Source organism: Phocoena phocoena, chromosome 2, assembly GCF_963924675.1.
Source record: "Phocoena phocoena chromosome 2, mPhoPho1.1, whole genome shotgun sequence".
Lineage (NCBI taxonomy): Eukaryota > Metazoa > Chordata > Mammalia > Artiodactyla > Phocoenidae > Phocoena > Phocoena phocoena.
In genome coordinates this window covers 75,622,860-75,646,731 of record NC_089220.1, presented here as the reverse complement: position 1 = coordinate 75,646,731, position 23,872 = coordinate 75,622,860, and the positions used below count along the sequence as shown (strand labels likewise).

General features: G+C 39.2%; 1 protein-coding gene across 2 annotated transcripts in view; it reads left to right on the top strand.

The window, feature by feature from the left end:
• RPGRIP1 (RPGR interacting protein 1) overlaps positions 1–23,872 on the top strand; it is a 71,948-nt gene that overhangs the window by 22,060 nt on the left and 26,016 nt on the right. Inside the window, exons 7-18 of one of the 2 annotated variants that reach the window (XM_065872114.1) lie at positions 158–304; positions 771–844; positions 2,881–3,023; positions 4,569–4,729; positions 5,206–5,349; positions 5,813–5,930; positions 7,985–8,437; positions 8,599–8,750; positions 9,178–9,520; positions 10,797–10,981; positions 11,285–11,488; positions 12,022–12,160. In XM_065872114.1, the coding sequence (XP_065728186.1) occupies positions 158–304; positions 771–844; positions 2,881–3,023; positions 4,569–4,729; positions 5,206–5,349; positions 5,813–5,930; positions 7,985–8,437; positions 8,599–8,750; positions 9,178–9,520; positions 10,797–10,981; positions 11,285–11,488; positions 12,022–12,160 (2,263 nt within the window). Of the gene's footprint in view, positions 1–157; positions 305–770; positions 845–2,880; positions 3,024–4,568; positions 4,730–5,205; positions 5,350–5,812; positions 5,964–7,984; positions 8,438–8,598; positions 8,751–9,177; positions 9,521–10,796; positions 10,982–11,284; positions 11,489–12,021; positions 12,161–23,872 lie in introns of both variants that reach the window. The other variant, XM_065872115.1, reaches the window with a different exon arrangement.

The window sequence follows — 23,872 nt, the reverse complement described above, 5'->3', positions numbered from 1 at the left end:
TGGAAAACAAGGTCAATTTACAGTGCAAAGGCAACATACTATAAATCAAAGCCCTTCTTTGAGATTTCCACTAGGGAATGCTCCAGTTGTTTGTATCTTGAGACCCCTCCTGCTGAGTGATATAAACATTCGCAGAGCAACTTTCCTTTTGCCCCAGAATCAGGGAATCCTGGGTACAGCCCATGATGCCCTCCTCAGCCAAGTGAATGAGCTCAGGGCAGAACTGAAGGAGGAGAGCAAGAAGGCTGTGAGCTTGAAGAGCCAACTGGAAGATGTGTCCATCCTGCAGATAACACTGAAAGAGGTAAATAACAATAATAATTGAAAGATACCATCAGTTGTATGTGACATTCCAATTTCAGAGATGTTAAAAAGTGTATCTTAGCAAAAATATGGGTATTTTATTTTTTCAAATAAGAAAAATGAGATTCCAAGTGGTTAAATAACTTGCTCAAGATTATACCATTAGGGGAAAACTGGGATTTATATTTATGTCTGTTCCCAAAGTTATAATGTTCTGCTGTTTCCCTAACAGTAGAAACCGAGACACCATGAAAATTTAATTCAGAGAATCCTCATTAATTCCAGTTAAAATTTCTATCACACCTTCAATTGGTTCAAGTCTTTATAGTTGAATGGATCCTCATAGACATAGGAGATGAACATAGAAAATCTCCCACCCAAGTCCCACCCTGCAACAGAAAAGGGAGGCCCTGTGCAAGGTAATAGATTTTAAAATCTTATCTCAGGCACTCTACTATCATTCTTAGTTTCAGGAGAGAGTTGAAGATTTGGAAAAAGAACGAAAATTGCTGAATGACAATTATGACAAACTCTTAGAAAAGTGAGTACCAAGTTTGGATCCCAGAACATTTTTTTGTTATAAAAGACAATTACTGGGGCTTCCCTGGTGGCGCAGTGGTTGGGAGTCCGCCTGCCGATGCAGGGGACGCGGGTTCGTGCCCGGTCTGGGAGGGTCCCACATGCCGCTGAGCGGCTGGGCCCGTGAGCCATGGCCGCTGAGCCTGCGCGTCCGGAGCCTGTGCCCCACAATGGGAGAGGCCACAACAGTGAGAGACCCGCGTACCGCAAAAAAAAAAAAAAAAAAAAAAAAAAAGACAATTACTGAAAAGTGCCTTCCGAATTTTAAAAATAAAAATAATACCTAGTCTCGATAAGGATACCGGGAAACTGGTACTCAGTACTCTTAGTGAGAATATAAATTGGCAGACTATTTTTGGAACGGAATTTGACACTATCAAAGAAATGTTAAACGTGCATATCTTTTATGCCAGATAACCCTTTTTTTTTTTTTTTTGCGGTACGCGGGCCTCCCGCTGCCGTGGCCTCTCCCGCCGCGGAGCACAGGCTCCGGACGCACAGGCTCAGCAGCCATGGCTCACGGGCCCAGCCGCTCCGCGGCACGTGGGATCTTCACGGACCGGGGCACGAACCCGTGTACCCTGCATCGGCAGGCGGACTCTCAACCACAGCGCCACAAGGGAAGCCCCCGATAACCCATTTTTTGGAATCAAAACTAAAGAAATCCTCTTGTGTATGTGCAAAGAGATCTGTGTAGTAAGAATGTTAATTAATACATTGTTAATTTAATTAGTAATAGTAAAAAAAAAAGGAAACCATCCAGATTTCTTATGATAGGGATCGACTAAATAAATCGTTTTGCACTGCCATGTTGAAACGGTATAAAGCTGTAAAAAATTAGATAGATCTATATGCCTAAGATACACTATTAAAAGAAAAATCAAATTGCCAAAGAATGTGTTCATTGTGACCTAATTTATGTCATGTGTGTGTGCATCCACAAACTTTTAATGAGATGACAGGACTGAAATAGGGCAAAGAGGCACTTTTATTCTATATACTTCTATATCATATTAATTTTTCACAAGCATATATTTACGTACTGGTTTTGAAATTAAAAATACCTGTAAGTTTAAAAACATTAAACGTGCCTTCTTATAAGTTAAAGGCAGCAGGGGGTAGATTGGGGAGGTTGCATGGGAGCATCCTGGGAACAACTGATGCTCTTCAACTCAGTGAAATAAGGTAGTGTGGGGATTACCCACTTTGAAGACTCCCTGTGGTAGACATTACTATTGGCCTCTTCCCTTCATTATTCATAACATTATCTTCTTGGATCATCATGTAATGTATGGGCAGGAAGTGCCAAGAAATCTTAGTACTAGCTTAACAAGTTGTTTTTAGACCACATTTATTAAAATGATAACTAGGAAAAAGACATAAGCAGAAATAATTGCTTGATTATCAATGTCACTTCACTTGTGTAAATAATCAAGAACTGGCCATGTGTCTTTTACACTCAAGATGGGTCTGCCCTGACAGCTAGATATAGTGGTGTGCAGGCTGCAGTTATTGAAAAGTTTAGTTCCTACCCTTCAGTGTAATAATTTACAATCTAGTTCAAAGGCAAGTATTCTCTAAACTAGCCACTGGTGAAAGTAGACAGAGGAATGGAGTAAGGAAAAGAAGAATATTCTGTTACTTATTTCTAATCTAGCAGGCCTGAGAATGTCTTGGTACACAGTTCCCTAACTAAAGAAAACCATCATGCTGGAGAAGTTCCTTGGGAAATAGATATGACTTGTGTTGTTTGCCCAGGGGTATTTGGACTTAAACCGAAGTGATACTAAGCTACTCCTCAATAGGACCCAAAAGTTCCAAGGCAGTTGGTAAATGACAGTTACTGAGAAAGCAGGGGCAGAAAAAACATGTAGGGAAATGAATGATGAACTAGGCCCAGGAGATGCTGAAACTGTGTAATAAAGACGTCATATCCCCCACCTCTGAGTGTCCATCTGACAACTCTCCCCTCCCTCCTTACTTGCTTCCCATTTTCAGCATGCTGGATAGCAGTAATCAGCCTCACTGGAGCAATGAGCAAGGAGAACAGCTACAGCAGAAAGTCTCTCAGTTGCAGGATCACCTGGATGCTGAGGTGGAGGAGAAGAGAAAAGTCTTACTTCAGCTGTCAAGAGAGAAAGGTAGGTCAAGCCCTGAAGAGTTCTCTCAGATGAGGCATCCTCTACATCTGGTTTGGGAGAAGGGAACTTGGGCCAACATTTCTCCAGTCCCATCACTTGATCCTATTTTTGTGTGGGTCCTGGGTAACCAGCATAAGAACACTGGCAGTCAGGTCAGATTCACAATCAAGAAAGCATGACACCTACCTCACACATACTTATCCCTACATATTGACTTTCCATGTGAGAGAATGCCAATTCTTAAGTTATAATGTTTTTAAACAGTCAATTTATTGAAAGTGTTGAAAATGAATTTTTCTGCCTTTTATTCTCATCAGTCATTTTAGGGTGGTTTGGAATTGTTTTGTTTTAGCATCTGATGCCTGAAATTGAGAAGCAAATTATTGCTCTTGGTTACCACTACTATTTCCCCATCTTTTTTTAAAAATTTATTTATTTATTTTTGGCTGCATTGGGTCTTCATTGATGCACACAGGCTTTCGCTAGTTGTGGCGAGTGGGAGCTACTCTTGGTTGCGGTGCACAGGCTTCTCATTGCAGTGGCTTCTCTTATTGCGGAGCACTGGCTCTGGGTGCTCAGGCTTCAGTAGTTGTGGCTGGCAGGCTCTAGAGTGCAGGCTCAGTAGCTGTGGCTCATGGGCTTAGTTGCTCCATGGCATGTGGGAGCTTCCTGGACCAGGGCTCAAACCCATGTCCCCTGCATTGGAAGGTGGATTCTTAACCACTGCGCCACCAGGGAAGCCCTTTCCCCCTGTCTTAATTCTTGGATCACAGTAGTTATTCTGAAGATTTTTAAATACTGTCAAAGAGACCTTTGTCTCCCTTCTTTTTGCTAGGCTGGACCTTGATATTTAGTCTTATCAAACTTACATTTCATCATATTCTAGTATTTTCACATAAAAAAGTGGAGGAAAAGAAATATGACATCAAGAAAAATAGAGTCAGGAACCATAAAAGGATAAAGCTTAGGAGTGCATGCTAAGGATCTTGTAGTATGTATGAAGTACAAGTGAAGTCTTGTGATAATCTAATCTAACCTCCTCTGTAATGCATGATACTGAAATGATCACACTAAATGCTGATCACCTTCCTTCCCCGAAACACACATGGAAATGTCCAAATGCCCAACCTCCCTTCCTCCAACTCAGGGTCAGAGTCAAGGTGGGTGTCACAGAGAGCCAACAGCATAGAAGTCAGATGGAGTTGGGGAATGGTTGGGGAGATACTGAATTAAATGGTGCTGTCAAAAAGTTTGGACTATCCCAGTCGGTCAAGTGGCCCTGATTTTGTTGTGGTGGTGGTAGTTCTCCCCTCCATACTACAGTTCTGAAGGTGTTTTTTTTTGTTTGTTTTTGGAGTCCAAATGTCAACTCAGGGTCAATAAGCTAGAACGCCTTTGTAGAAATAAGAGAGAATTGCTTCTCTAAGGGCAAGTTTATAAAATGAATTAAACATTAGTGGGAAAATTTAATTCACACTTGGGCCAACTTTAATATGGTTGTTGGTAGCTACAGAGTTTCAGCTTTCTGTATTATTTTTTCCCCAGCTCAAAACAAGGATCTGAAGCTTGAAGTCACCAACCTGCTTCAGAAGCATAAACAGGAAGTGGAGGACCTCCAAAATAAAGACACAACTTCCCAGTCTCCTGACTGGCAATCTGAACCAGCCACTTACCCAGCTCTATTCCAAGAGGCCACTCAGATAGAGGTAAGAGCATCTTTAATCAAATAGGTCCCCTCTACAAGAGGGATTGCTGGCAAATATCCCTTGAAAAGATGAATGGACTAGAAAACTAACTGAATAATATTTTGTCCTGATTGAGGACAATATTTGGAAGTATATGAGAAGGCTGAGAGCAGAGATAGCTTCATGAGCTCCACAAACTTTTTCCACACTGTACAGCTCATAAAATTTAGAATTTTTTTCAGATGAGGGCTTGCAATGATCTGCTGAAGAGCAAACAGCCATGGGAGATTGTATAACTTACTCACTGCTGCTGTTGAACATGAGGAACTAGGAGAGAGCACTAGAGAGCACTTGTAAAGTAACACAGGTCCTCTTCTACATATTGGAGTATATTCTGCTGCTGGTATTTTACTATTATCAACGGCTGCTGTAGAGAATAGTTATTACTATACCTATCATATTTATACTCCCTTTTACCCATGCTTTTTCCTCTGTAGCCCTGTGAATCAAAAAACCAAGAAGAAAAGAAACTGTCCCAGATGTTAAGTGAGTTGCAAGTATTGCATGCAGAGACCATATTGGAACTAGAAAAGACCAGAGACATGCTTATTCTGCAGCGCAAGATCAACGTGTGTTATCAGGTGCAGGAAAAGATGGTACAGGAAGGGGATAAATAAATGGGCACATGGGAACTACTTACAAGACGGGGAATGAAGCAAGACCCGAGTTTCCAGGGCTGATGCCAGGTGATATGCTGATGTATGCAAACACAGGATGTGCTGTCCTTTGAAAAACTTGAGGACTCACACATGCCCATGGCACCTTGACAATAAAAGCCAGAAGGGGCCAGCTAATGAAAATGGCAAGTGGGAAGCTTCTGGGTTCAAATTTTGCCAGTCCCAGGAAAAATACTACCCTATGGCACTAATAGCACAACTGGTCCTGGAGGGGTCTGTGAGGAACCTAAGCCTTTTTCTAGTGGATGAATCTGCCCTGCTAAGGAGATAGTGGAGTCTCCTTTACCCAGCAAGTACCACCTTTTTATCTGGGCTCTTTGGTTCTGGGCCACTGAGATAGAAAAGCTCAGACATTATTTTGTTTCAGGAGGAACTGGAGGCAATGATGACAAAAGCTGATAATGAAAATAAAGTTCACAAAGAAAAACTGGAGAGGTTGAATCAACTCCTAGACCTCAAGAACAAGCGTATCAATCAGCTGGAAGGTATTTTAAGAAGCCATGGCCTTCCAGTATCTGGCAAGTCTTAGTAGTTTGTTCACTTCCTCTTAGGATCTGTCACAGAGCTAAATGCCTGTGCTCCCCTCTGCACCTGTCAAGAGGGCGCCCTCTATGTCTTGGTATAGGACTTATCCCTCCCATTCTTGATTATCCTATCATCTTTGTTGTTTTAGTACATGGTTAGCAGTTTCTTCTCCTGCATCATGTCAGTGTCTTTTCTCTGGAGAGTTTCAACAGGGCCCAGCAATTGCTGAATCTATTTTGAAAATAAGAGTGTATCACTGTTGGTCCTCAGGGTGAGTAACACGCTCCCTCTCTCAAGATTGTTTCCTCAAGCCAGGCCTATATTTCAGTTTTTGGGAGATAATAGAGCTACATCACTCATCTCTTGTCATCCTTTTCTGTGATTTCTCTCTAAAAGTCTCTGAATTCTTTGTTGCAGTCTGAGGATGTCTACATAACAGGGCAGGTGGCTGGACACTTATGCAAATTTTATTATGTGATACTTCCTGTATTTAATTCAGTCACTGTCGACCAGGATCTGGTCTCAGACTTACATATTGAGAAAATTGGCTTTGTTATTATACCCAGTGGTGAGAGACCTGACCCGTACTAACCACATTCGCCAAAGACTGATATTTACACCCAAATGTTCATTTGTTATTTTATGATAGTGGCTCTTTCATTGCTGCCTTGAGAATATGCTCATGGCAGCTCGTTCTTGGGGAAGCAGAATCAATAAGAAGGATACTTAGTGAGGCTGGAACTAGAGTAAAGGGAGGTGGGTCATTCAGAAGCATGATTTATGCGTGCCAGGGTGCGTCAGTTAAAAGGTCCCTGCCATATAACAAAGGAAATCCTTTGGATTGAAATTCTCACGTCTTTCAGATTCAGGGTGTTTCTCCCAGGACAGTGCAGGATAAATACAATTACCTACCTCTGAAGATTTATTTGCTTTAACTTGTAGTTCTTTCATTACTGGTAAGGCTGAAGAGTTTTTCATATGTTTACCAGTTATTTAAATTATTTCTTTTGAGACTTGCCTGTTCCTGCGCTTTACTATTTCTTAATAGTATATTGTTAATTTGTAGAAGTTCTTTATATGCTAAGATTATTAACCTTGTGACATGTAATGCAAAATTTTGAATATATTTTATTTATGTTAATCTTATCAATTAAGAAACTGTTCACCAGTCTCTGTATTCCACTTATTTTGGGCAGGAAGACATTCTGATGTACCCAAAGTATTTTCTTCTACTACTTTAACTCTTAGAATAGGACCTTCACCATCAACACACTGTGACAACTCAAATACTCCCCGATTTGAAGCAGACTATATATCAAAGTTTCTGGTTGGTTGGACATGGGAGGTAATGCACAGATTTGGTGGACTGTCTTACATATCTTTATTTTGTATCTCATCGCCAATATTTTCAACCTCTTTTCAGTAAGTGCCCTCCCCCACTTTTACTCCATTACTCTTTGACTTAAAGTGGATTTTTTTTTTTTGCCTTCTTACAATGAAACCAAATTCTTAACAGAATGAAGATCCTTGTGATTGATCTGACTGGAAAAGAGGAATCATCTTAATGGGGCCCAGTGTAATGTCATAGACACCATGACTGTAACTTGCTATTTTCTCCAAGGCCAATATCCCAAACTTTTGGAAATACTTGCATTTTGTGTTTCTAGTGTTTCTGTAATGGAATTAACAATTAATTCACAAGATCCTGCTGTAATCCAAAACGATGTCATCTCTAGATGAAATTGTGCCTCCAGTGTTTTCCTGAGCTTAGCATTTACTTTCCAATCACTCATGTTGTGCCTCATCTCTAAAGTAGGCATTGGATTATTTGGCCATCAGAATTCAAAGCACCTGATTGTCATTCTATTGCTTTTCTTTTTGAATCACATCGTTTCTTGAAATAGTCACAACTTGGACTTCACCATGGTTTTTATTCTCTTTCTGTCCACCTTCCTTTACCCTAAGGAAGAATTCCCTACCCTTTAATGGATAAGCAGTTTTCTTTCCCCTCTAGAACAACTCAAAGATGTGGCTTATGGCACCCGACAGTTGTCATTATGTCTGAAACCACTGCCAGACCATGGAGATGAGGATAAAGTGGACATTTCTCCACGGCATCAGAGTGAGAATCTTTTTGAACTGCACATCCACCAGGCCTCCCTGACACCTGCTGCCCTGGCTCAGGCTGGAGACACTCAACCTACCACTTTCTGCACCTATTCTTTCTATGACTTTGAAACCCACTGCACCCCACTAGCTGTGGGGCTGCAGCCCCTCTATGACTTCACTTCTCAGTATGTGGTGGAGACAGATTCCCTCTTCTTGCACTACCTTCAAGGGACGTCAGCCCAGCTTCATCTACACCAGGCTATAGCCAGTGAGCACCGCACCCTTGCAGCTGGCTGGATTTGCTTTGACAGGGTTCTAGAAACCGTGGAGAGAGTCCATGGCTCTGCCACACTTACTGGTAAGTGCTGTCAGCCTCCCACATTTCCCGGGACTAATGTGGAATTTCCCAAAGTGTATAGTTGTCTTCTGGTGGTTTCCCATTTTATTCCTCTGCCTTTATTCTTGATCCTTGCCACACCATCTGTATCCTCCATGCCTTTCATACTTTCTGCTACCCAGGAGCTGGTGGAGAAGTCTTTGGGGTGCTAGAGTACTGGATGAGGCTGCACTTCCCCATAAGATCCAGCCTACAAGCATACAATAAGCGAAAGAAAGCCCAGGCATACCTGTCAGCCAATGTGCTTGGAGCCTGGGAGGCCCAGGAAGATGAGGTGAGAAAAAGGATGTGCCCATGCATCTCAAAGGAGACTCAGCCAAGCAGCTCATGAGAACAGCTTAGTATTGCACTCAATAAGTACTTGTTGAATGTGAATGAAAGAGAAAAACTGTCACACCACAACTAGTCCAGATACTTCCCTTGGTCAAGCTTGAGTTTGAAATGAAATCATGCCCTTGGAGCTAGCTACCTCTCCCTGCCATCTCTAAGATGAGGCTTGAGTGCCAGCATCTCCCTCAGATAATTATCTGCCAGAGTCAATTTGCAGGCAGGTGAAAGTCATTGATTAGGCTTCTCTGTGACCCAGTCAGGATTCAGCAGTTCTTTAGGTCATAGCTCTTCCTCATTAAGGGTGCTGGGCTTCACCTGCACAACTCTCTCAGCCTGCCCTTTTCCTCAATCCAAGACCAACATCTTTTCAGCCCAGATCGGAGACCAGGAAGCATCAGAATGAGCTGCGGGTGGAAGTCATCCGATGCTGCGGCCTCCAGAGTCGATGGCTGGGAGCCCAACCCAGTCCATACGCCATGTATCGCTTCTTTACCTTTTCTGACCACGACACCGCCATCATTCCAGCCAGTAACAATCCCTACTTCAGAGACAAGGCTCGATTCCCAGTGCTTGTGACTTCTGACCTGGATCAGTATCTGAGGCAGGAGGCCCTGTCTGTGTACGTTTTTGATGATGAAGACTCAGAGCCTGGCTCGTACCTTGGCCGCGTCCAAGTGCCCTTGCTTCCTCTTGCACAAAACAAATCCATTAAAGGTAGGAGTTCAAGGTTATTACCTCTTTATGCTCTCTGCCCAATGTTGTCTCCCTGTCCTAATTCTACTTTTCTTTTATTACTTGCTTGGAACAGTTTCTCTTAAAACCTGCTGAAAGGATTTGAGAATATTGTCAAGAGTGAGAGAGTAGAAGACTTATAAGCCTCACTAATCATATAGAAACATTGGCTTCTTTTCAGCAACAGAAGCAAGATTCCCAAGGAGGTAGACCCACCAATCTGAAGCCCATAACTCTGTGTCTGAACCAACATTTTCCGTCTCTTTAGTGCTTTCCAGTATTTGTCTTTACTTAAGGCCTATTATTTCCTAGCACATGACTAGATATCAGATTATAAGCCATGTCCTTAACATTCCCCCGTAATTCTCTTGCTCCTTTTAAACATTAGACCCAAATTAGTCTTCCATGCCACATATGACAAATTTCTTGGATTTTTTCCCCCCATATGGAGCTGAACTCCATACTACCTTATCATATGTTCATAGCCAGAGTTGTAAGGTACACCAAAGAAGGGTCATCTCTCTGGTTGCAGTCCTGGGAGGGTGAGGCAGCAATGTCCATGCTCTCATTAGGAAGTGTGAATGGGTGTAGCCAGTATCAACCATGTTTAACAAGCTTTTGGATGTTCCAGGAAGTGTGTGAGGCCTCCCTCCTCCCAATACCACAAGTGCTAAAAAAAAAAAAAAAAGAAAAAGAAAAAGGCTGACACTTCTGCTCACAACTCGTCCTTTGCCAAAGAGAGGCAATGTGAGCTGTTAAATTAATCAGTGTTACACATCAGAAGTCTGACATTTGGAAAAAGCCATTTTGCTTACGTTTTCTTTGCTTTTGTTATTTTAAAAATACGGACCACTTGGGTGTAGATAATGGTTTTCTTAGTATGCCTAAGGCATAGCAACCATTTGGTAATAGTAATAAGAATGTGCTCTTGTTTATTGGCTGGGTGACTGACGACAAGCAAGCTATACCTCTCTGTATATCTTTTGACTATCCCTTCCTGAACCTGGAGATGCCCATTTTCCCCTATAAATATTCTAAGTGAATATTGGAAGTAAATATTGTGAGTGAATATAAATATTCACTGATATTTTATGTTACTTCTGAATGTATTGTCATCATGATTACTTGGTGGATGTGAATTAATTACAAACAAAATATGGTGAAATTCAAACTGGGGAGGTAATAGATAAGGTGCTGTTAAACTCTCACTTGCCTATTTCATGTGATTGGATCTTATTAATGTCTGTGTGTCTCTCAGGTGATTTTAACCTCACAGACCCTGGGGGGAAACCCAATGGATTTGTTCAGGTGCAACTGGATTGGAAGTCTTGCTATCTACCCCCGGAGAGTTTCCTAAAACCAGAAGCTCCGAGTGAGGAGAAGGACACCAAGGACAGTTTAGATACCTCAATTGAAGAGGAAGAAGCTTCCTTTCCTCCCCAGGTAGCAGATCTCCACCAATCCTGTGGAGCAAATTTGATTTGAGGAAGACAGTATTAAAATTGGGGTAAAAGAAATTCCTTCTGTGAATGTCATGTGTTCTGCAAATTTAATCTGCATCATTCATAATGCCATGAGGCTATGGATGGAGCAAAATCCTGGGTTTTATTGAGGGGAGGGAAGAGACGGCATCTCTCAGCTTTACGGCAGGAGAGAAATGAAGTCTGATGCTAGCTCATAAATCCCTTTCTTGAGTATCAAGGCTGTTAAACTATCACCTTGTAAGGCTCTGATCCTTCTCTTTAGGACCAGATGGTATCTGTTGAGATTCCCATTGAAGCTGGCCAGTATCAAGCTAAGCGAAAACCTCCTCAGGTGGGAGAAAGAAAGGAAAGGGAACACCAGGTTCCAGGTTACTCAAGAAGAAAACATGGCAAAAGAACAGGCATTCAAGGAAAGAACAGAATGGAGTATCTTAGTCCTAACATCTTAAGTGGAAATACACTACAGGTAAGGCCTTAGAAACCCTGAAGAACTAAAATATGGGTTGTAGTGTCCCCAAATATATTATTCTCAGAGGTAGAAGCAGAAGTAGGCACACAAGCGATATTCATGGCTTTTTGTGGCGAGCATGTGTTTCCACAAACGTAAATAGGTTAATAAACCTCTGGACTGTTCATTTCAATGTAATTTAATTCAACAGATTGTGGACTCTATAATTTATGCTTAGAACTTTAGGACAACAGTCCTAACCAGGCTACTTCAACTGTAATCAAAATAAAGAACAGGTATTTATTGAACACATACTATGTACTTGATACTGCCTTTTCTTCATAGGAAACTGGATTAAAGTTACTATGTAGCCTAAAATACATATACACACATATATATGAGATTATAAATATATATTATATGACTATAATTACATATAATTCATTATTATTTATATTGTATCAATTACATCAATTATATATTATGCAATATTAATTATATTGTTATTATAATTACACAATATACTTATATATAGTTATTTGGATCTGAAGCAGGTGAACTACACTGAACGGAAATTCTCAGGGCTTAAGATCTCCACAGACGATGGTTTAAAAAATCAGCAAAAGGAAGAGGAAATGACATCATCCCATTCAGCACGGATACTAAAGGAAGCCCTACATCCTGTGAATGGTATTGTCTTTTTAAAACCTGATTTTCCTATGTAATCACTGGATTATTTTATCAAGCTGGTTATTTACTTTCTTCTTTCATCTTTCATTGCTAAACTTTTCATGAAAAATTAGTACTGGAGATCCTAGGCTCGGTTTGATGTTACACGTGTGCTGGTTAGGCCAACCAAGCTGTAATTCTGAAAGTAGCTGTCTATGTATTTAGAGCTAGCTAGCTAGCCACTTTAGCTAGCAAGCATAAAATGTTAATTCACTTCAGGGTCTCGTGACTTACGGTTACAAAGAAATAAGAGGAAGAGGGTGATTGGCTCAGTTGTGATATGAATCCAAATTTCTTTTAAAATAAGGCAAAGCTTTTGGGTTACAATGAAAAGAAGGTTATGATTTCAGGTTATAATAATGGCAAACTAGGTAATTCAGACCAACTTTCCCATTGATAACAACTGAAAAGCTAAAGTTAATATATTTCTTAAAAGCGTTAAAGTGCCAATAATTAGGGAGGGAGGAATCACCTGGCCGAGATCAGAGAGATGATTGGAGCTCAGAGAGGTCAGCTGGAATTACTTCAGCCTGGGGACATTGCTGGTCTGGAGGAAGCAGTGGAGAGACAGAACCATGCTTTCGGTGGTCTTTTGGGGTGAAGAAATGGGAATACAGTCTGAATCTCGTTCTGCCCAGCATAGGCAAGGTGTCTGCCCAGAGCAGAATTTCCCACTCTGTTCTGGCACCCTGATGGCAGCACTGTTCTGAGCCTCTTATCCTCTGAGAGGCAGAACTGTGCTTTGAGCACTTTCAGGCTAGAGAGACAAGAGCTGACCTGAAGCCCATTAGGACTCCAGACATTGGAGTTATCAGCCACAACCTGCATTAACAACTGTGTTTACTACCTTCATGAAGATAAAAGCTGAACTTTAAAATTTTAGCAAGGAACTGGGGCTTTGAAAATTGATACTATACGTTTTAAAAAACATTTTGTTTTAAAATAATTTCAAAATTATATAAGAGCTACACGAATAAGACAAAAATTTTCACATAAAACCTTCATTCAAATTCATCAACTTTTAATACTTTTCCACGTTTTGATTTATCATTTTTTTCCTGAAGCAGTTGAGAATAATTTGCAAATATCATTCTCCCTTACTGTATATTTCAGTTAGGAAAACGATATTATATAACGATAGTACAACTATCAAGTTTGCAAACGTAACATGGATAGGTTATTACCCAATGTCCAGTCCATTTTTCAGATTTTGTCAATTGTCTCAGTAATGTTCATTATAGCAGGCTTGCCTCACCCCCCTTATCTAATCTGGGATCATACATTGCATTCAGTCGTGTCCCCTTAGTTTCCTTTAATCTGGAACAGTTCCTTATCTTTTCTTTGTTTTTCATGATATTAACATTTTTGAAGAGTATAGATGAGCTGTTCTGTAGAGAGTGCCTCAGTTTGGATTTGTTTGATGTTTGTTTGTTGTTAGATTCAGGTTATGAATTTTTTACAGGAATACCACAGAAGTGATATTATATCCTTTTTCACTGCATCACATTAGGAGGTACGTGATGTCAGTTTGTGCCATTATTGGTGATGTTAACTTTGATCACTTGGCTAAGAAAGCATCTGCCACATTTTCCATCAAAAAGTTATCATTTTTCCCTTTGTAATTATTAAGTAATCTATGAGAAAATATTTTGAGTCCATATAAATATCTTATTCTTCCTCAGATTTCACCTAATAATTTTGGCATCCATTTATGTTTATGTGTGGATTTTTTTTGCCTGAATCAATTACAAAATGTTTGCAAAATACATTGCAAACTTGAAAATGAATCAATAGAAATGATAGAACTGCTAAATACAGAAATTTATGAGGGAAATAGATGGGTTAAAAGCAGATTAGACACAACTAAAATGAGAAAAATGGAAAATATCCAGAATAAAGCACAGAGAGATGGCAAGATGGAAAATGCTAAAGAGGAGAAAAGAGAAAAAATGAGGAGGTCTAAGCTACACTTAATTAAATCTAGTAGAAGATAAAGAAGGGGGACTCAGGCAATATTGAAAGTGATAATGACTTAGAGTTTTCCAGAACTAAATAAAAGGTATTAATATTCAATGAAATGAAACTCAAGCAAGATAAGTAAAAATGAATCAAAATCTAGATATATCAGAGTAAAATTGCAGAAAATAAAATCAAAGTGAAAATACCAAAAGTATCCATTTAAAAGAAAGACAGTCATGGGTGCATCAGTACGATGGACAATGACATACCAAGAGTGACAACGGTAGTCAGAAACCAGTGGCAAGATAATTTCAGTGTGCTAAAAGGAAATAACTAAGTACCAATCAAGAATTCTCTACACAACAAAAAGATCCTTCAGAATTAAAACACAATAGACATTTAAAGGCAAATCAAAATGGAGAGTTTGCTCCAAAGCTACATTTTAAAGAAAACTTACAGTTTTTTCTTTAGGCTGAAGGAAAATTACCCCAGAAGGAAACACAAAGATGCAGCTAGGAATGAAAAGCAAAGAATATAGGTTAATTTTAAATGACTGTGTAAAGCAAAAATATTAGCTTGTGGGTTTAAAATATATTCATAATTTAAATAAATAATCTAATGGTTTCATTGGTGACCTCCAAAAAGATATGTTCATATCCTAAACCTAAGAACCTGTAAATGTTACTTATTTGAAAAAAGCCTTTGCAGGTGTAATTAAAGATCTTGAGATGCGATTATCTTGGATTATCTGAGTAGACTCTAAATCCAATGAAAGTGTTCTTATTAGAGACACAGGCAGATGAGGAGGAAGCAACATGACCATATAGTCAGAGATTGGAGTGATGTGGCCACAAGCCGAGGAATGCCTGAAGCTCCCAGAAGCTGGAAAAGACAAGGAAAAAGAAAAAAGACAGATTGTCTTCTGGAGACTTTGGAGTGAGCACGGATTTGATTGTGGATGCCTAGCTTCTAGACCTGTGAGAGAATGAATTTCTGGTTGTTTTTTTCTTTTTTTAATGAAAGCTTTTACCTTTAATTCTTTTCAAATACTTAAGATACAGACATTCCATCCATAACAAGCTTAAGTGACTTGTACATGTACATGTTTTATGTAAGACAGAAGCACAACCAAGGCTAACATCTGACCCAGTAACTAACATCACTGAGAGAGCTCATATGAAGTTCCAAAACCTTGAAGACCTATTACTTTTTTGTAGAATGAATGACCCTACAGAAAAAAGAGATATAAAGGATAAAATGAGGTGGTCCTATATTCAATAAAATGTAGGAGAAGACAAAAAAGGGGACAGAGGCAATATTTAAAGTGATATATATATAATTCATATCTTCATTCAAAAAATGAAGTCATGAAAAGGAGGTCTGTTTTTTCTGGGACCTCAGCTGTCACTCTCAATAGTCAGTTGTGGGTTGCTTTCTTCGTTTTGTTTTGGCAGATTCTGGATTTGAACATCAGATTCATCTATCTTTAATTTGAGTGTCCAGATCAGGGCAATTTTTATAGGTTTACAACATAGTGACTCACAATAGTAAAAGGTTATACTCAATTTAGTTATTATAAAATATGACTATGTTCCCTGTGATGTAAAATATATTCTTGTAGCTTATTTATTTTATACATAGTAGTTGGTACCTCTGAATCCTCTACCTTGCCCCTCCCCACTTCCCACTCCCAACTGGTAACCACTAACTTGTTCTATATATCTGCAAGTCTGTTTCTTTTCTGTTATATTCATAGTTTGTTTTATTTTTTAGATTCCACATATGTGATATCATATAGTATGTCTTTTTCCAACTTATTTAACTTAGCATAATACCCTCCAAGTCCACCCATGTTGTTACAAATGGCAAAATTTCATTCTTTTTTATGGCTGAGTCATATTCCATTGTATATATATCTTCTTTATCCATTCATCTGTTGATGGACACTTTCTCCCATATCTTGGCAGTTGTAAATAATGCTGCTATGAATATTGGGGTGTGTGTATCTTTAGAATTAGTGTTTTATGGTGGGTTTTTTTTTTGATATATATACAGGAGTGGAATAGTTGAGTCATATGGTAGTCCTATTTTTAGTCTTTTAAGAAACCTCCATACTGTTTTCCACATTGGCTGCACCAGTTTACATTTCCACTGACAACGTGCGAGGGTTCCCATTTCTCCACATCCTCGCCAACATTTATGATTTGTGTTCTTTTTGATGATAACCCTTCTGACAGGGGTGAGGTGATATCTCATATTTTTTAAAATTGAAGTATAGTTGGTTTACAATACTGTGTTAGTTTCAGGTGTATAGCAAAGTGAGTCACTTATATATATACTTTTTCAGATTATTTTCCGTTATAGGTTATTACAAGATATTGTATATAGTTCCCTGTGCTATATAGTAAATCCTTGTTGCTTATCTATTTGATGTATAGTATATAGTTTGTATCTGTTAATCCCATACTCCTAATTTCCCTCCCCTATTGCCTTTTATCTTTGGTAAATTTAACTTTGTTTTCTATGTCTGTGAGTTGTTTCTCTTTTGTATATAGATTCATTTGTATTATTTTTTAGATTCCATGTATAAGTGATATCATATATTATTTGTCTTTCTCTGTCAGACTTATTTCACTTAATATGATATTCTCTAGGTCCATCCATGTTGCTGCAAATGGCAATATTTCATTTCTTTCTTTGGCTGAGCAATATTCCATGTGTGTGTGTATAAATGACACATTTTCTTTATCCATTCATCAATTGACGGGTACTTGGGTTGTTTCCATGTCTTGGCTATTGGAAATAGTGCTGCTATGAACATTGGGGTGCATGTCTTTTAAAATTAGAGTTTACATCTTTTCAGGATATATGCCCAGGAGTGAGATTGCTGCATCATATAGTAGCTCTATTTTTAGTTTCTTAAGGAACTTCATACTGTTCTCCACAGTGGTTTTACCAATTTACATTCCCACTAATAGTGTAGGAGGGTTCCATTTTCACCACACCATCTCCAGCATTTATTATTAGTAGAATTTTTAATGATAGCCATTCTGACCACTGTGAGGTGATACCTCAGTGTGGTTTTGATTTGCCTTTCTCTAATAATTAGTGATGTTGAGCATTTTTTCATGTGCCTGCTGGCCATCTGTATGTCTTCTTTGGAGAAATGTCTACTTAGGTCTTTTGCCAAGTTTTTAAAAAAATGTTTATTTATTTATTTATTTAGGCTGCGCTGGGTCTTAGTTGCGGCACACAGGATCTCTAGTTGTGGCATGCGGACTTCTTAGTGTGGCATGCAGACTCTTAGTTGAGGCATACAAGCGGGATCTAGTTCACTGACCAGGGATCAAACCCAGTCTAACCCTGGTCGGGGAACCAGGGATTGACTGGGTTCTGTTTGCATTGGGAGCACAGAGTCTCACCCACTGGACCACCAGGGAAGTCCCTTCTGCCCATTTTTTGATTGTGTTGTTTGGTTTTTTGATATTGAATTCTATGAGCTGTTTCTGTATTTTGGATATTAATCCCTTATCCATCACATCATTTTGTAAATATTTTCTCCCATTCAGTAGGTTGTCTTTTCATTTTGCTGATTGTTTCCTTTGCTATGCAAAATCTTTTAAGTTTGATTAGATCTCATTTGTATCTTTTTGCTTATATTTCTTTTGCCTTGGGAGACTGATCTAAAAAAAATATTGCTTTGATTTATGTCAGAGGATGTTTTACCTAAGTTCTCTTCTAGGAGTTTTATAGTGTCATGTCTTAAATGTAGGTCTTTAAACCATTTTGAGTTTATTCTTGTGTATGATATGAGGGAGTGTTCTAATTTCATTGACATATGCGTAGCTGTCCAGCTTTCCCAACACCACTTGTTGAAGAGACTGTCTTTTCTCCATTGTATATGCTTGCTTCCTTTGTCATAGATTAATTGAATGTAGTTGTGTGGGTTTATTTTTGAGCTCTCTATTATGTTCCATTGGTCTATATGTCTGTTTCTGTGCCAGTACCACACTGTTTTGATTACTGTAGTATTGTCTGAAGTGTGGAAGGGTTCTGCCTCCAGCTTTGTTCTTCTTCCAGAGGATTGCTTTGGCAATTCTCAGTATTTTGAGGTTCTATATAAATTTTAGGATTATTTGTTCTAGTTCTGTCAAAAATGTCATGGGTATATTGGTAAGGATTACATTAAATCTGTAGATTGCTTTGGGTAGTATGGCCATTTCAACAATATTAATTCTTCCAATCCAAGATCATGGAATATCTTTCCATTTCTTGAATCATCTTCAGTATCCTTTACCAGTGTTTTATAGTTTTCAGCATATAGATATTTAACCTCCTTGGTTAAGTTTATTCCTAGGTATTTTATTTTTTTAACATGATTTTAAACAGGATTTTTTTAAATTTTCTCTTTCTGATATCTCATTGTTAGTGTAAAGAAATGCTACAGATTTCTGTATATTAATCTTATATCCTGCTACCTTGATGAATTCATTTATTAGCTCTAATAGTTTTTGTGTGGAGACCTTAGGGTTCTCTGTATAGAGTATTATGTCATCTGCAAATAGTGACAGTTTTACCTCATCCCTTCTAAATTGGATACCTTTTATTTCTTTTTCTTGTCTAATTGCTGTGGCTAGGACTTCTATTACTATGTTGAATAGAAGTGGTGAGAGTGCGCATCCTTGTCTTGTTCCTGAACTTAGCAGGAAGGCTTTCAGCTTTTCACTGTTGAATATTATGTTGGCTATGGGTTTGTCATAAATGGCTTTTATTATGTTGAGATATGGTCCCTCCATATCCACTTTGGTGAGAGTTTTTACCATGAATGAATATTGAATTTTATCAAATGCTTTTTCTTCACCTATCGAGATAATCATGTGGTTTTTGTCTTTATTTTTGTTAATGTGGTGTATCACATTGGTTGATTTGTGTATTTTGAACCATCCTTGTGGCCCTGGGATGAATCCAACTTGATCATGATGTATGATCCTTTTAATGTGTTGTTGGATTCTGTTTGCTAGTATTTTGTTGAGGATTTTTGCATCTATATTCATCAAATTTTCCTTTTTTGTAGCGTCTTTGTCTGGTTTTGGCATCAGGGTGATGGTGGCTTCTTAGAAAGAAGTTGGGAGTGTTCCCTCCTCTTCAATTATTTGGATAGTTTGAGAAGGATAGGTGTAAGTTCTTTTTATGTTTGGTAGAATTCCCCAGTGATGCCATCCAGTCCTGGACTTTCATTTGCAGGGAGTTTTAAAAATTATTATTACATGGGCTTCCCTGGTGGCGCAGTGGTTGAGAGTCTGCCTGCCAATGCAGGGGACGTGGGTTCATGTCCCGGTCCGGGAAGATCCCACATGCCACGGAGCGGCTGGGCCCATGAGCCATGGCCGCTGAGCCTGCGCGTCCGGAGCCTGTGCTCCACAATGGGAGAGGCCACAACAGTGAGAGGCCCGCGTACCACAAAAAAAAAAAAAAATATTATTACAGATTCTATTTCACTTCTACTGTTCAGTCTGTTCAAGTTATCTGTTTGTTCTTGACTCAGTTTTGTCAGGCTGTATGTTTCTAGAAACTTGTCCTTTTCTTCTAGGTGTCCAGTTTGTTGGCATATAACTGTTCATAGTTGTCTCTTATGATTTTTTGTATTTCTGCAGTATCAGTTGTTATTTCTCCTTATTCATTTCTCATTTTGTTTATTTGGGTCCTCTCATGTTTCTTCTTGGTGAGGCTGGCTAGAGGTTTCTTGATTTTATCTATCTTTAAAAAAAACAGTTCTTGGTTTTACTGATTTTTTTCTATTGGTTTTTAAATTTCTATTTTACTTGTTTTCTCTCTGATCTTTGTAATTTCCTTCCCTCTACTGACTTTGGCTTTTGTTTTTTCTTTTTATTCTAATTCTTTTAGGTGGTAGGTTAGGTTGTTTATTTGAAATGTTTCTTGTCCTTGAGGAAGGTCTGTATCACTATAAACTTCCCTCTTAGAACTGTTTTAACTGCCTCCTGTAGATTTTGTAAGGTTGTGTTTTCATTGTCATAGTCTTGATGTTTTCTGTTTTCCTCTTTGATTTCATTGTTGACCCACTGGTTTTTTAGTAGCATGTTGTTTAGTCTCCATGTATTTACTCTTTTCCTGTTTTTCTTTCTGTGGTTGATTTCTAGTTTCATACCCTTGTGGTCAGAAAAGATGCTTGAAATAATTTCTACCTTCTTAAATTTGTTGAGGCTTGTTTTGTGACCTAGTATGTGGTCTATCCTAGAGAATTTTCAATGCACACTTGAATAGAATATGTATTCTGGGATTTTTTCTTTTAGATGTAGTGTCCTGTAGATATCAGTTAAATCAACTGGTCTGTTGTGTCGTGTAGAACTTCTGTTGCTTTATTGATTTTCTGTCTGGATGATCTGTCTGTTGATGTCAGTGAGGTGTTAACTCTCCTACTATTATTGTACTCATTTCTTCATTTATCTCTGTTAGTATCTGTTTTATATATTTAGATGCTCCTATATCGGGTGCATATATGATAATGAGTGTCATATCCTCTTCTTGTATTTATCCCTTTATTATTATTATAATGTCCCTCTATGTTTTTCTTTATGGACCTTGTTTCAAAGTCTCTTGTCTGAAGTAAGTATTGCTAACCCCGTCTTGTTATTTTTATTTGCATGAAATATCTTTTATCATCTGCTCAATTTCAGCCTATGTGTGTTTCACCCTGAAGTAAATCTCTTGTAGACAGCATATTGTAGGTTCTTGTTTTTCTTATCCAGTCTGCCACTGTATGTCTTTTGATTGGAGCATGTAGTCCATTGATATTTAAAGTAATTACTGATAGATATGTATTTATTGCCATTTAAAACCTTGCTTTCCAGTTGATTTTGCAGTTCTTTATTTATTTCTTCTTATTTTTGTTTTTGTAGTTTGATGGTTTTCTTTTGTATTATGCTTGAGTTCTTTTCTTTTTATTTTTGTGTGAATCTATTGTATGTTTTAGATTTGTGGTCACCCTGGTTTTCTAGTATGTTGACCCATAACTACATCTATTTGTTTTAAACTGATAGTCAAAGAAGTTCAAATGCATTCTGAAAGATCTACATTTTTATACTCCCCTCTCCCACATTTTGTGATTCTGATGCCCTATTTTACATCTTCATGTTTATCCTTTTGCTGTTATTTAGAGTTACAATCACTTTTACAAAAATTTTTTGATTGTTTTTAGTCTATGTACTGGCTTATTTAAGTGATCTTCAATCCTTTTATATATTTGCCTTTTCTATTGTGATTTTCCCTTTCCTATAGATTCTTTCTTCTTTTCTATTTAGAGAAGACTCTTAAATATTTCTTTAGGGTAGGTCTAGTATTGCTGTATTCTTTAGTTTTTTCTTGTCTGAGAAATTCTTTCTTCCTCCTTCTGTTCTAAATGATAATCTTGCAGGGTAGAGTATCTAAGTTGCAAGTTTTTCCCTTTCAGAATTATGAATATATCATACCACTTCCTTCTGGCCCACAGTTTCTGCAGAGAAATCAGCTGATATCCTTAATGGGGGTTCCCTTGTAACTGACTCTTTGTTTTTCTCTTGCTGGCTTTAGAATCCTCTCTTTATTTTTAATTTTTGCCATTTTAATTATAATATGTCTTGGTCTGGATCTGTTTGGGTTCATCTTGTTTGGGAACCTCTGTGCTTCCCGTACCTGGATATCTGTTTCCTTCTTTAGGTTTGGGAAGTTTTCAGCCAGAATTTCTTCAAATACATTTTTGATCCCCTTCTCTCTCTCTTCTCCTTCTGGAACCCCTATTATGTGTAGTTTGGTATGCTTTGAATGATCCCATATATCTCATATGTTGCTTTCATTTGGTTTTTGTCTTTCTATCTGCTGTTCTGATTGGATGATTCCCATTATTCTATCTTCTAGATCACTTATTCCTTCTTCTGCATTATTTAGTCTGCTATTCATTGCTTTTATATTGTTTTTTATGTTGGCAATTGAGTTGTCTTATTTTGATTGGTTCCTCTTTATAGTTTCTAGTTCCTTGTTACAGTGATCTGCATTTCTATTAATAGTCTTTCTTAATTCCTTTAGCATGATTATTACCTCCTTTTTGAACTCAGGGTCTAGTAGACTGGTGAGGTCTGTTTCATTATTTGTTCTTTCATGGGATTTTTCTTGTTCTTTTAATTGGGAGTAGTTCCTCTTCTTTTTCATTTTACCTAACTTTCTCTGTCTCTATGAATTTAGGAGAAACAGTTATCTACTGTGGTCTTGAAGGGGTATTTTTATGTGGGAGCATCTGTGTGTAGACTGTGTGAGTCCAATATTTTTGTTGTGAGGACTGGTTTTTGCATGGATGCTAGCCACATTTTTCCTCAGAGTGTGTTGGCCGTTATCCTTTTAATAGGAGGTGGGATTTGTGTTGTGGTGTCCAGAGCCTCCCCTGGATTTGGGGTGGGGCCTCCTCTTTTTTCCATGGCTGTAACAGCCCTGTCAGGGGTAGGGTCCACTCCTCAGTTGTTGGAGTAGAAGCCTTGAGGGTCGTATTCGATAAGGTCTGTTGCCCTTGAGTGTGTGCCCTGCCCCAAAGGAGGTGACCACCAAAGCATGTAAAGGCCATGCGGTCACAGCAAACCTATGTCCCACTGGTGCAGGCATCCATGATTCTGACCAGAATCAACCCAGGGTCACAACCCTTTCTCTGTTGCATTTGTACCAGACTTAGCGCTAGGCTATGGTGTGGAGTGGGCTGGTGCTGGGGGCCAAGGCACTGTGGCTGCAGGAATCAAGGTGGTTGTACTGCCACCTGCAACCTGGGCTGCCTCTGTAGCAGGCCTCTCCCAGGGCCTATCTGCCCCAGAGCTGGCTCTAAGCTTCTGTGTGGGGTGAATAGAGCTGGAGCACTACTGCCAAGAAACAACTGCTGCCTACTCCTCCCCAGGGGCTCTCCACCTGAGACATTTGTTTCTGTGGCACCACCCAGTGTGCATGCCAACAAAGTCCACTATGGCCAGACCCCCCCGCCCCCGCCATCAGTGTGCTGATAATTACCTCCAAGGTTCTGCCTGGACCACACCCAAGGCCCTCTGGGCTGTCTCCGCACAGCTAGACCAAGTCCTCTCCCAGGGTCCATCCATCTGAGATTCAGCACCCAGCTGCTGCATGTACTAGCAGCCCTCCCAGCACACGATTTGGTCAGGGAAGTGTGACAAGGCAGCAGCCATCAGCCCTGGTCTTTCTCCATCCTGATTGCTAGCAAGCCAGCATAAGCACAGTCCTTGCAAACAGAGTCTAAGCCCCTCCAGCCCTCTGTCTGTCCCAGTAGACCTCTCAGCAGGCAAGAAGCCTCCCCAGGGCCAGGGCCAGCCCATGTGGACATTCCCTCCATCACAGATCACTCCCAGGGGCACCAGTCCCATCCTGACGCCTTTCTTTTTTTTTTTTTCCCCCTATCCTACCTGGTTACATGGAGATCTTTCTTGAAGCTTTAGTTCTATAAGAGATCTTCTGGCAGTTTCCTGTTGGTTTTCTGTGAAAATTGTTTCATATTTAGATGTATTTTCTTTCTTTTTTAAAAAATTAATTTATTTATTTTTGGCTGTGTTGAGCCTTCATTGCTGCACACGGGCTCTAGTTGTGGTGAGTGGGGGCTACTCTTTGTTGCAGTGTGCAGGCTTCTTATTGTGGTGGCTTCTCTTGCTGTGGAGCACAGGCTCTAGGCACGCA